Consider the following 14,200-nt stretch of genomic DNA (forward strand, 5'->3'; position numbering starts at 1 on the left):
AGAATCACACACTGGTACAGATAATGTCTGGTATTTGCTGTCCATGACCCTGTTCCCAGCCCTTCTCCCTGTTTATTTGTTAAAATTGGGTTATGTTAGTTGATACATGGTGACAGGAGAAAAACAAGACTCTCCAGAAACAGATTGACATTTAAACCAAAACACACATGTTTGATCAGAGGCAAGTGTTTTTCTAAGAGGCATGAAAGGGATGAAAAACTGCTGAGCTATGTCTCAGAATTAAATACCTGCTCTGATGAATGGGAAATGAGACAGTTGACAAGACTGAATGAAACACATTTCCATTTCTTAATCCAGAGCAGGTTATCTTTTCCATCATAAAACGCCTGTGACATCAAAAGTTTGGTGATGATAGAATTTTCATCTCACAAAGAGAAGCCCTGCAAACCTGCTGAGATGTCCTGGAACAGCATAACAATAACAGATAAAAATAAGTGGCCACAACCTGTCAACAACCAGTCATTTATACTGATGCATTTACAACAATTACCATGAGAACTGGATTTTTAAAATTAAAAGGTTTGACACATGTAAACTGAATCTGAAACAAATTTTCAGCAACACCATTACTTATGATTATTCCCAAAATCTGGGATGTCCACATATTAAAAGAAGAAATAGAGAGCACATTTGGATACCTGCATTCCTGGTTTGATGCCTTCAGCTCACAATCAAGAAACTAGGAAATCTGACAACCTCCCATTAGAAACCATAATACAGCATACAGAAACTTAATAAGAAAACCAAACCTCATACCTATTTTACAAAAAGGCAGGCAAGTATATGGAGACACAGGTGCTACACTGGCTTGTGTGTATCAGTACTTAGGAAGAAAAGATTTTGTTATCTATTTATACAGATATGGGGAAAAGTGGCAAAATGAGGTAAAAAAGAAAACTTGCTTCATGCAGTTTTCAGAAACTTCCATGGAAAAGATCCATACCCAGTAATGACAACTTTACAGAATTTCAGTAGAGAAAAGAATAAGGCTGTTAAGTTTAAATGCTTAATTAGTGAAATGCAAAAACAATGAGTAGTGTTGCAAGCCAGGAGAAGAGAATTTTTCTTGGAAGCTGAAACCAAACAGCTGATAAAACTCCGATTTTAATTACATTTAATTCAGGAAAGATAAAAAGTGGTATAGCTATAGCTAACTAGCCATGTGTCTTTTTCAGGTTGAAAACACAGCTTTGCACAATTCTCAGCTAAATATTCAAGTCATAATGTTGATGTTTTACCCCAAGTGCATGATAATAGTGACTATAAGCAAGTGGCACCAATTCAGCTCATATCAAGCAGCTTTGGAAAATCCTGCACTGGCTGTATTAGGCTGAACAGAGTTTGGAGAGAAAAAAAAGAATTATTTCTGACTTTCTTGCTATACAGTTTTCTTTCACTGAGGGTGAAAGTACAAGAAGGACAAGTGGCAGATAGAAGATGTGTCTTTAGCCACAATCAACACATCCAGTGTAGAACAGCCCCTGAGGCAAAAAGCTGTGCCTCATCACCACAGGCTGCTGGTTCCCTTCATTTCCTTGTGCTGGGCTGAGCACAGGGGAGGAGACAGGACACTGCTGGGAACACAACCACACCAGCCATGTTATATCACAATCACTACAACCAGCTCCGAGAAAACACCAATGGCACTGCACCTCTGCACGTAAACTTGACCTACCAACAATAACATAAATAATTGAACCATTAAAGAGAGTAGTAGGCATTTTATCTTTACCCTGTTTTGATATTTATCATGTCAACTCCAGAGTATGCAAGTCTGGTTTCTACCAAGTCCTTTATCTCTTATCTCTCTCCAAATCTGGTATTGTATTTTTTTTTTCTTCCATGTAGCTTTATAACGGAATATTTCATTTGTTAAACTCAAGGAAATGAACCTTTCATTAAAATCACTCCCCAAAAGGAAACTTCAAAGAATTTTGAAGGATAAACTAGTATCCAGCAGCTAAACAGCCAACTTGCTTCTAGTATTTAAACATAGAACTGCAAGGAGCTGCAGACTCCAGTTTTTGAAAAGATAAACTTTTTACTTTGGTGGAATCTTGCTAACTCTGCATTGGCAGGATATTTCCTTTGTTATTCATAGTTCTTACTTCTGTGAAATTTATCTTAGTTTCTTACAATGTATCATTTTGATCAAATAAAAAGTTGGCAGGATATAAAAATTCACCAGGATGAAAAGGCTTTTTATAACAAATAGAAAATGAAAGACGTTCTAAGATTTTTGAACGATTTTTTTGTCTCTACTGAGTAATACTATGATTTTTTTAATCAGTTCTGCACAGCTCAAATTCACTATAGAGTTAAAAGGAACATATTCTTATGGCTTGATTAAACTGAACATACTGAGTAGGGCGTTCATTGTGCTTAAATTGGCCTTACCAAGAAAATAAATAGGTCTGTACTAGCAACAGACCATATGCCATGTGCCACAAATGTTGTCACCACAATTTTTTTGTTCGTTAGCAGAATGAGATACATGTGAAAGAAAGTCTTTTAGAAATGTAAGGTAATGTATTTGAGATCTTCTGATGCCCCTTCTATAAAAATATATTTTTTAAACTTCATAACAACCAAACAAGAGTCAGTTAGGTCAATGTAAACCGGCCCTTAATTATACATTTATAGGTTCCTATTTTATGTCATACAGTTTATAATGTGAAGGGAGTTTATAATGTGAAGGGATCTTTTTTCCACTGAAAGCAGAACACAATCAATTGCACTTGACATCCTTGGGCCTGGATTCTTTCCTTGCTGCAGCTGGCAAAGCTAGTATTATTAACATTCCTCTATTCTTCCTGTTACACAGCCTATTTTCAAGTTTACACTGTTTCTGATTTTTAAAACATTTAATGAACATGTTCTATTGAAGTGTCAATTTCAATAATTTCTTTGCTTTTTGTACAAATATTTAATGAAAGAAAAATAACTATAAACAGCTCCTGCAAAGCAATACTAAAGAAAACACATCTTTTTGCCAAGGTGTTTTTTTCACAAGCGTGCAGGGTTCCCCTCACCCAAGTTGTCTGAAAGGGGGTATAACCATCCATGATTTTGAGTAATAATTTGAGTGATTTGTCAGCATAAAAGTATTTCAATTTGTTTGAAATTACAAAAATGAACTGACAATCTTTTTGATTCTAACTATGATAACATACTTAACACAAAATCAGATAGTGATTGCTAAAGCAGTCCAGATTTATTGGTGAAACAATTTAATAGAAAAAAGCAATTTTCACAAAATTGATCTTTGACAAGTATTTCAATTTTCTCTTTGATCTAGTAGTGCAAACCTTTCTTCTCCAGACAACCCAGTACCAGCTGAAAGCATCCATGGAACTGGTTGTGCCAATTCTCCCAGTGCACACATTCTCTCATGGCACTGCAGCTCTGGTGGCACACTGCAAGTCCTAGAATCTTACAATACAGCAGAGAGATCAAATGACTGTAGCAGAACTGTAATGAGTCTCAGGCAAAGTCAGAGTAAAGATTCCTGGTGTCACTCACATAAAGCTGGGGGCAAAGCTTCATTTGCTTCTCACACTAATAGTGAGTGAGAAGCTATTGTCATCACATACTTATGAACTCATTAAGCTAAGACATAAGAAGAGATTTATAGCTAAGAATATGTGTAGTTTGCACTGAAGAACTTCCATTTGTTGGGTTTTGGAGGGGAGAGGAGGCAATCAGCCAATGTTTAATTGCTCTCCTTACACCATTTGGTCTTTCAGTTTTAAGTCAAGAGTACAGTGACTTCTGTGCTTTCTGGTCTTTGACACCTTCATTGACAAGTGATCTCACTGAAGGACCATCTCCTGAGAGAAAGGGCACCAAAGTATTGGGCTTAAATGAAACCAGGAGGTCTGAATTTGACAGCGAAATATGCTTTATTAATCGTATTTGCTTCCCACCTTTGTCTATTTTTCATGGCTCATAATTGAAACAACCTCTTAACTCAGCAATGATTTATCAGAATGAATGGGAATATGTCAAGATACTCTTTAGAGCTTGTCAGTAATGCTCTTGGTTAGAGGCAGCAATCACTGTTGAGCAAAATTAAGTTCTTTACTGGTTTCTGAGTAAGACATATCCCACTTCCAATATGCCACTTTAAAATCAGTCCAGTGATGTACTACTTAGCACAGAAATTCAAAGCTCAAAAGGAAAGGATCAAATCTACTGCATAAGACTTGAGAAGACACGTAATACAGTCATTTTAAATAATGTAGCTCTTATGTAGTTTCTACTCAGTAAGTATCTTGTTCCAGGTGTCCTTTATTCATATCTCAAATTTTATAGGCTTCATTTACTAATGTGAAGGTCCTGATGCGATTCAGCAAAGGAAATGGGAATGTGGAAGGCTATAAAGCATTTCAGCTTTAGCCGCTGGTAAACACTTACTGAAAAATTACTGAGTGATCAGGTTTATATAACAGATATATTCTAACATTTTGTGTTATTCACATTGCTCAGGCACCAAGATTAGATGGGGAAATGGATTCCGTACTCTATTGCTGGGCATATGAACAAACAATGGAAATGCCAAAATGACGAATGCTCTCCCATTCATTTTACATACTTTAATTTGCAGAAAGTTGCAGAAGCCTACATCAGAATTTCCTGCAGGATTAGCTTAAGGAAGGTTGAACAGGATGATTCAAACCCCTCTAAATATTTAGCAACTTGAATATTCTCTGATTATTTTTAGTGACACATCAGAGTTTCTACTTCAAAAAGGCTGGAAAACTGTCTAGATGGGGTTTTAGTATGCAACTTTTTCTCCCTTTTATGCACAACACCTTTTAGCTGACCAGATTAAGACTACATGTTATCCTGCTTAAAATAAATAAAAAAAAAAAAGAAAAAGAAAAAAAAAAGGGTGAGTTCTCACCTAGTAAGGCCAAAAGACAATGTGCATTGCAGGCTTGCTTACCAAGGCCACAGAGGGACCACAGTTTCCCTCCATTTTGGTTTGCAAAACCAACCTTATGTTTCTGGCATCATTATTGTGATACACAAAAGGTAATTGTACATTAACAGCAAAATTCCTTCAGACTTCATCAGAGCCATATTTTATTTCTGTCTGCTAATGAGTTTGGCATGTGCTTACAAACTGAAGTCCTATTTGTTCAAAGATGACAGTTTTACTTCTCAAAATTCCTCACTACGTTTAAAAATCTGACTCTTAGCGGGCTTCTTAGTACTTTTCTATGTAATTTAATTACTTTGATATGGGTTTACAACAAACTGTGGCAATAATTTGTGATAGAGCAAATAAAATTTATTATAAACAAATTATGATAAGTACTACTGTGGAAGAAAACCCCCAACCCTTTAGTGCTCTCTTTTTGGAAGAAACAGGTAAGATGTTACTGGTGTAATTCTTATACAAATATGTGCTCTTTCACATAAGCACTCTCATGGAATGAGTAGCACTGCCTTTGTGGGTAGGTGTTCATTATTTTGAGTACAGATAGCAAAACCCAAGTCCAAAAAATGAGGACAAACCAGATCAAACACAACAGAAGTGACTGAAAGCATTTCTTAATTTTGAATTTCTTGGAGAAAGGCCAGGCTGTAATTAGATTTTCTGAACATAATTTCCTCAGGGATTTCAATAACTGCAATACAAAAAGCTAATTAATGTTTTGATACCAAAATTCTATTTGGCCTTATTTATATAATAATACACAAACTGACTGTGTTTAACATTTGTATCATCCAAACTCTAAAGGGCAAGAACTAGAGTTCTTCAGATAGATGAAAATTCAGACTGCAATCCTTTTTTTATTTTATTTTAAGCAAATTTAAAGCTCTAAAACAACCCCCCAAAAATGAATTCTCCTTAATATCTTTTGTTGTATAAAAAACTCATGAATTTTGTTTGTCAATTTAAAATATCCTGTCTAACAGTGCTAAATTTTATGGTAGGTATAAACAATAAACACCGAATTACAAGGAAACCTGCAGGGTATTTTTTTACATGCCTATATGGCTCTTCTAGTTTTTTCCTTCTTAATCATGATTTCAGTTTATAAGGTTACTCATGGCTTCTCATTTTTATCATTTTTTTTGATGTGTGATAGCATAACATATCAATGAATGTTTATCTTCTGTTGGGCTCAAATTTTTTTTAGAGCTGTCAATTATTTATGAAAATGTACAATTCATGTATGTCATACTCATGTATGCACAAAAATGGTGTAGAGGTCTTTTTCCTCTGCTATTTAAATTACTCTTTGATAATAAATATTAAAGGACACTATTTAATTTCTAAACTGTAATTAAAGGCAAACTTGGATTATCAATAGAAACTATCCCATCTCATTTGAGAATATTTTGTGCAACTAGTGTTACTTTAGCTCTATTATAATATGTTTTAATTTCTACAGTTCTTTACATGCAAGTATTTTCATGGGCTAATGGAGCATAATAGACCCAACACTCATTTATTGAAGGGCCTTTTTTCATCTGAAATATGGTTTTTAAAAACCAAAAATCACAAAACCCACTACCTTCTTGCTCCATAGCATATTCATTATCAGATCAACGCACACTACTAATTAAGTTAAATTTGACTGCTAAATAACTCCCAAAGAGCCAATTTATCTAAGGTAATATGAACACATATTCATTTCTCCTTATACATCACCAGCTGCTATTAATTAAATTCTAGTCACCTCAGACTGCAAGTTTGAAGTAATTGCCACTGTGGAAGCACTTGTACTTAGCAGAGAGCCTGGTTACTACTACTGACACTGACAGTCACCTGGATTCAGGTAGACATCACTCTGCTTATTTCACTTTAGAGTTTGTGAGATGTTTAGAAGTATGTGGGGAATTTTCAAATTTGTTTCTTGAATGTTCAAAGCTTTGTTGCAGATGCCCATGAAGTGCAGAGCTAAGATCAGTGTCCCGTTCTCTGAAGAAAACGTCTCCACTCCGAAGGTGCAAGGCACCTTGAGAAGCTCAGAGGAGACGATGGCAGCAGGAGGTGATCCTTCCCTCTACACCAGCTCCTCTCAGCTGGCTGCTCTGCGAAGGTGAGGGCTGAAGTGATGCTTGCAAGCTGCTTCCTTGCTGCCCACCTTCCACCCACATCTGCAGAGCTTCTGTGGGCTGATGCTTTGACAGCCCTGCAGTGCAAAGGCTGTAGGAATGACAAGGTGCGAGGAGGAAAAGGTGTACTTTGCACCCGCTTCACTTTCGGCACAAATTCATTGTTTTTAATTAGTAATTGCAGCAAATTCACTGGTTTTAATTAGTAATTGCAGCAGAAGGTTCAAAGAGATTTTCATTCCAGATAGTGAATGGTAGTCTTGCATGGAAAAATTTTGCAACCAGTCTTCTGGATGCACTTCCTTGCCCACTGGCAAGACTGAATGAGTCTCTCCTGAAGTTAACTACTTTTTCTCAGGCTGCAGTCATCATAGTACATGTAGGAAAAATGAAAATCTTAAGTTCTGAAATATTTATTAGCCCCATGTTTCAGTGGAAATGTGAATAAAATCTGCATACTTCCAGAAAGAAAGATTCTTACATTTTTAATAATACACTTCCAGTATGTTGAATCCTGCACAGCTTGGTGGTATAGATATTTTAATTGTTACTTTATATATAAGTTTTGCTTTTCTTTATTTTGAAGGCCATTTATATGGAAGAAAAGATTGTTGAGAGTGAATATAACACATTTACTGTCTTGCTGATGAAGAAAAGACACATCAAGAACACAAGAAGAAGAAATTTAACATCTCTACAAAGAAACTTTTTTTATGCATTCTTATTGTGTCCATTAAAAAATATCAGTGATATGATGAATATATGTAGGGTGAGGTACAAGTATAACTTTTTTCACAAACAGCTTCTGAAAGATTATTTTCTTTTTTCCATTACTGGTATTTAAATGTAGGACTACAAACATGATTAAAAATTAACTTTGCTCTACAGAAAATGATGGGAAACAAATGCTTGTATCCTTTAATGACTCACCCACTGAATGCACAGTTCACCTGCTGATTTTAATTTATGTGATAATTCACAAAACAAAGCATTTAATGTCCTTCATCTATATACTGGATTTATTGGAGTTATTTAATTGAAAATATGTACTGTCTCCTTGCATTGGGTACTCTTGTTTGTAAGCAGTTTCTAACCTCCTATTTAAATGTAAATTGTTTATGCAAACAGATTATTAAAAGAGAAGAAAAATTTCATTTAAGAAAATGAATCCTTAAGGCCTTTAGAAATAATACAAAGCAAAATGTTTACAAAAGGATATTTTTAAAAGGTCTACATTTTAAATGTAACAATAATTTCATTTTCTTATAAGATACAAATCAATTTCAGCTTAAGAGCAGTGAATCATCATCATCAAGTTATGCTAATTATAGCATTTAAAGGCTTTAGCAAATCCAAACATATGAAAGAAAACCATAGACAGAAGATGATTTGTTGAAGGTCTGTAAGTTAGTTGAGTCAACAGTTCACATATATGATTTGCCAAGCAAATTTACCAAGAATAGCTCTTCTTCCTAGAATTACTCTGTTTTAATCTTGCAACTCATATAGCCACTTTATGTAGATTTAATTAGGCACCCTGAGGTTGCCCAAATACTTGCCCCCTCTCATTGGTAGAAAATACTAAAACAACCTGACATTCATTAGCTACTGAGAAGCTACATTGAGCCAAATTGTCTATCCAGCTTTATGCGGTGATTCTAGAAATAATTTTCACCATTTGTTTACAAAATGACTAAAAGAAACCTGTTTTATGTAAATTTGGGAATCCTGCTGAGGTTCCTGACAATTGATAAAATGAAATGGAGAGGAAATAACCAGTGCAAATAAAAAGCAATTTGCATGAATTCTGGTGAAATGGAAAGAAGCTAATGGAGATGGCATTATAAGCAACTTGCCTTGTAAACTGTAGATTTCTCCAACGCTGTTCTGCCGGGTGATGTGATGCCAATATGCACTACGAGGAAGGGAGATCGACTTGGATAAAGTCATTGGTTCAGACAGACTGGTCTGGAGCTAAAAGCCAAAGCAAACATAAATGGAAGGTCACACATGAGCATCCTTGATTAATAATCTCAAAACTGTAAATTGAATCTATGTTGTCATGAGCATACCATTTTGTAAACTACCACAGGTTTTACACTATCATTTAATCAGCACTGTGAATGCTCAGCAAAAAGCTGCAAAAATGTACCTGGGCCTATAGGTTTACTAGCAGTGGTTAATATTAGGACATCAGAATATGTCCCTATTTACCACTATTCTTCTTGCTTGCCAGGGTTTTGTTATTTTCTTCTTTAACTTTATGATAACGATGGATTAACATATGCCTGAATTGTAAAATCCCTCTGCAATCACATTTCCTTTTGGTCATTTAGCCTGCATATTGGATTGAATACCCAGAAAGATGCTAAGAGTGAATCTGAGACAACCAGCAGAGAATTAGCAATGGAGAGTCATTAATCTCCTAATCCTCCTTTGAAGAGGAGGCATCTCATCACCAGTAGCAGGCTCAGCTTCAAGAGCAGATTTTCCTGGTCTGGGAGACTTTATGTGACTGAAATTGGGAATTGCATGGTAAGTGTCCCTGTGACCAAGACCTACAGTTACAGAGACCTGACAGAGGGAATGTCAACTTTATTACAGAGATCTCTGCCTCCAACAAACTATTGATGTGAGTGAAAGACAAGACAACACTACAGAGAAAAAAGAAAGATGAAGGACTGTGCATTCTGGCAACCTCTTTGGATATTCCTGTTATGTTTGGATATTCCTGTTCTGTGTCTGGAAGAAAAGAGAATGCAGCTGCAAATATTTTGTATCTCTGGCTTTACAGAATATAAAATGTGATCAATAATTTTTGGGATCTTACAAATCACCATAACATTGCGAGCATTATTTTTTCAGAGGATGTCTGAAAATGTCAATACTGAAGGATCAATTATGTCTGAATATTTAGAATGAAAAATCTCTTAGTTTCAGGGGAGGCACCAGGATGGTACTCTGAGAGAGTGTGCCTAGAAACTTATTTGCAGAGAGTTCAGCTCCAGAGCAGAAGGTATTCAAGGTTTGGATCATTTACTACAGGTTTAGTCATTAGTTCTCAGGGATTCCTCATTGAGAATCATAATGCCAAATTTAAAAAAGCCTTTTTTAACTGTACAAACTCATATTATTCTGTAATTTAAATCTCTTCCTTCCCCCGAAATATATTTAGAGACAACATCCACCCAAAGATCTAAAATTATTTAAATTTTGAGTATTAACACAAACTGATGCATGGAATATATTTTGCTTCAGATCAATCTGCTGTAATTACTTCTGTTGTTTTCTTGAGAACTGTCATCAAAATAACTCCCAGTCTACAGATAATGTCTTTTCTGCTCATTTACAGCCAAGTATTACATTTCATTTGTCAGTGGTGCAGATCATCACTAGAAGCTATTTGATATGAAGTAAAGAGCTTGCAGAAACATTTAGTTCATTAAAAAAGAAGTCTGAAAGCCTTATCACAAGAATTCCAACTTTAGGGAGGCTTGGACGTTTAAATTTTATTGATATACAGAATTTCCTTTATTGTAGAGACCAGGACAGTAACAAACCCTCTATACTGTTTTACCATGTTTGTATAGCAAGGGTAACAAGAGTAAATTTGCCAAAGAGGAAAATTATATAATTTATAAATATAATATAAATTATATATAATCTTTAAAATTTAGTTTACCAATTATTTATTAATAATTTAATGACTCAAAAGGTAAATTAAAGGCAAAACATTTTCTTAGTATGCATTCTGAAATAAATAATTCCAGTAAATAGAACCACTTTGACTGCAGTTTATTATCTCAACGCTAAATCCACGGACTGAATGGAATATGTGACTAAATGTATCATCATTCCTGATCTGAGATGATTAGCTCCTGCCTCATCTGACCAATAGTGATGTAGAAGAACTTTATTTGCACACATTAGAGATTTAGGAGAATTAAAAAAAAATCTGTTCTCATTATAAAATAAGGTAAGAACTGCTTTAGTGCAGAAGACTGCACTGAAAGCATTCACAATACTTTGTTTCCTCAGATTCTCTAACTAAGGAACAACTTCTGATATCACCTTTTGGGTAAGAATTATCACCATATGCTAACTGCAATAAGACCAAATGAACCATATTTCTCTAGGGACTCCATAGAGAAAAAAATGCAATTTCTAGTTTATTACAATATCATCCTCAGAAAAAAACCCCAACTTTAAAATAAAATATCAATTTTGTTTTTCATTTGCGACTTTAAAATAGAAACATAAACCTTTGGATTTGAAGACCTTACTACCTTGTATATCATATAAGGGATGATAATATTAATTTATCCATGGAGTTATTTTTACTGAATAGTAGACTACCATCAGATATAATTTTTCTTTTAAACTGTTTTATCCATATAAAACTCACATTGTTGATCAAATGTAATTGACAATGACAGAATGCTTACTTCTATGAACTGCTGCTAGTAAAAATATTCCTCTGTTCAAAGAAAATTGAATAATATATTGACTGAAACCCATTTTCTCTGGAGAACATCTTATATGGTATACTGTGGGTGTTTCAGATAAAAAAACTTGAAAACCAAAGTGAAGAAAATACATAAAAACATCCATATTAGCAATTGTTCATATACTACTAGATTGCTCTTTGTTATATTAATAATTACAAGCTAAACTAACATTTAAAGTACAGAGATCTACTCTTTCAGAATCCCTGACTCCCAGCTGTAAATTAAATTCTGATAGCTAATGAAGTTAAACTAGAAAAACAAAACAAACAAACAACTTGTAAATCAGGGAAGATTTACAAAACTGTCTAACTGTTAAAAAATTAGATGCTCAGGTTCAAGACCTCTGGTGTTCCAGACCAGTGAAAGAGAACACATTTATAAGTTCAGGGACTTTGTCCTCCATGCCCTTCCCTTTTGTCTTTTTATTATGCCTCATTAAAAACCAACTGGCACTCTACACTTTTTTTGAAGCAGCTAATGCAAACAGAGAACTTTTCACTGTTGAAAATCAAGTAAATAACCTTTAAATTTTCTTATTTTCTCCAAGCAGGTAGATCATTCTGCACAGATTTACTACTGTCCTTCATTTAACAGAAATGTAATGGTTAAAAATGTATTTAAAATTATTTCACCTATCTCATTAAGTCTGCTTACCATGCAGAAAATTAAAACATCTCTGGGTCTGGATTTGTTCTTACATAACAGGCCAATATTCAGCTGTTGTTTCCAACACCAACACATTTTTCTCAGGAGCTGGCAAAACAGGCTGAGATGCATGAGCATCAGCTGTACAGAAAGGGCCCATCATGACAGAGGTAGCAAAGACACAGAGAAGAAGTAAATGTTTCTATTTGGGAATGAATTTGAGATGATTCTGCTCCTCTACTTCATTCTGGTGAGATCCCACCTGGAGGACTGTGTCCAGCTCTGGGGTCTGTAGCATAAATACAGGAATTTGCGGGAGCACATCCAGAGGTGGGACTCAAAAATGATCAGAGGGCTGGAACGCCTCTCCTGTGAAGACAAATTGAGAGAACTGGGGTTCAGACTGGAGATCTTCAGGGAGAAAGTTTCAGGGAAACCTTATTGTGACCTCTTGGTACTTTACGGGGGCCCGTAAGAAAGATGGGGCAGACTTTTTAGCAGGGATAAGGAGTGAGGGTTTTAAATTAAAAGAGGGTAAATTTAAATTGGACATGAAGAAGGAATTTCTTATGATGGGGGTGGTAAAACACTGGCGTTGGTTGCCCAGAGAAGTTTTGGATGCCTCAGCCCTGGACACATTCAAGGTCAGATTGGACTGGGCTCTGAACAACCAGGTCTAGTTGAAGATGTTCTTTCTCATTGCAGGGGTGTTGGACAGATGGCCATTAAAGGTCCCTTCCAACCCAAAGTATTCCCTGAGTTCACTGAGGGCTGCTTTGCTGTGTTGCATCTGTGGTCTGGTCTTGATAGAGGAAAGCAAGAGCAGCATGCCAAATTAAACATGAATCTAGAATGATTTGGCTATAAATATTTCTCAAATCTGATGAGACCTCCTTGAGGAAATAAAAAACATAACCTAGACTTTTTTTTTCCCCAGTTTATGAGGTAGAAAGTGAGAAGAGAATTAGAACTTAGGTGAAAAGTAGAAATGCACATACCAAAACCATATTAACTCAGAGAATTTTGTGGTGGGAATATAAAACCCCCAAATATTACTGAAGCATTTTTGTTACCTGACAGGAAACACGTAGTAGTTAGGCTTCATCCATTTCCCCCAGAATCTGTCTGATAAAATACCTTTCATACAGTGAACATTACATTTCTTTCCTGTATCCAAATCTAATATCCAAAGCCATAATATCCAAAATATTGAGCTCTATGAAGTTTTTGCTTTTCCAGTGACAACTTTATTATTCTTACAGGTCTATTTGATTAAAATAGAAATTAAAAAAAAAAGAAAGAAGTCTATTAATGTGTCACTGTAAGAATTTTCCCATATTTTTCATTATTGCTCTTTTATGAAAGTCTTAAAGAGTAAATTTTCTTTTAATTCCCATAGGCCATCTCCATTGACTTCAATAGATTTGTTACTCTGATACCAATAATGAATACAATTCCAAAAATGGAGCCTGTTAACTGTATTAGGGTTCTGAGCTTTGATCTTTTTAGCATATTATTCTCTCTGTTTTATTTTTTTCATTAAAAAGTCAAAATACTGAAGGTGACAGAAAATACATTTTGCTTGAGGAGACAAACTGAGCAATTTATAGTTCATTCCATATTTTTTTTTTAGTCTGCAATAAGGACAGTTTGCTTTTTACAGATATGCTCTGAAAATAGGTTAGTTTATTATGGATAAAACCCTCTGTCTCATTTCAAATTCTCATTAGTGTCTTTAAACAAATAGCAAGAGAACTAGGTCACAGAAGACTAACGAGAGTAGTAGTCTAGAAATATGAATCTAATATCATTATTTAGATTTTTTTTTCTTTCTAACTCTAGAGAAGGTTACTTTGTGTGTTATGCCTTGAAAAGAAAGAGGGCTTAAGAAATATATTTCACCTCACAAGTGTCAGTTATCTGGCACAGAGTTTTCTCATTTTCTTATCATG

At 35.0% G+C, this 14,200-nt stretch overlaps 1 protein-coding gene across 1 annotated transcript in view; it reads right to left on the minus strand.

Annotated features, from left to right (window-relative positions):
- DOK6 (docking protein 6) overlaps positions 1-14,200 on the minus strand; it is a 250,202-nt gene that overhangs the window by 42,323 nt on the left and 193,679 nt on the right. The window contains exon 7 of the mRNA XM_071456531.1: positions 8,952-9,069. Within this exon, the coding sequence (XP_071312632.1) occupies positions 8,952-9,069 (118 nt within the window). The remainder of the gene's footprint in view (positions 1-8,951; positions 9,070-14,200) is intronic.

Source organism: Agelaius tricolor, unplaced genomic scaffold (assembly GCF_023055355.1).
Source record: "Agelaius tricolor isolate 1412-34295 unplaced genomic scaffold, bAgeTri1.0.p SCAF_2, whole genome shotgun sequence".
Classification (NCBI taxonomy): domain Eukaryota; kingdom Metazoa; phylum Chordata; class Aves; order Passeriformes; family Icteridae; genus Agelaius; species Agelaius tricolor.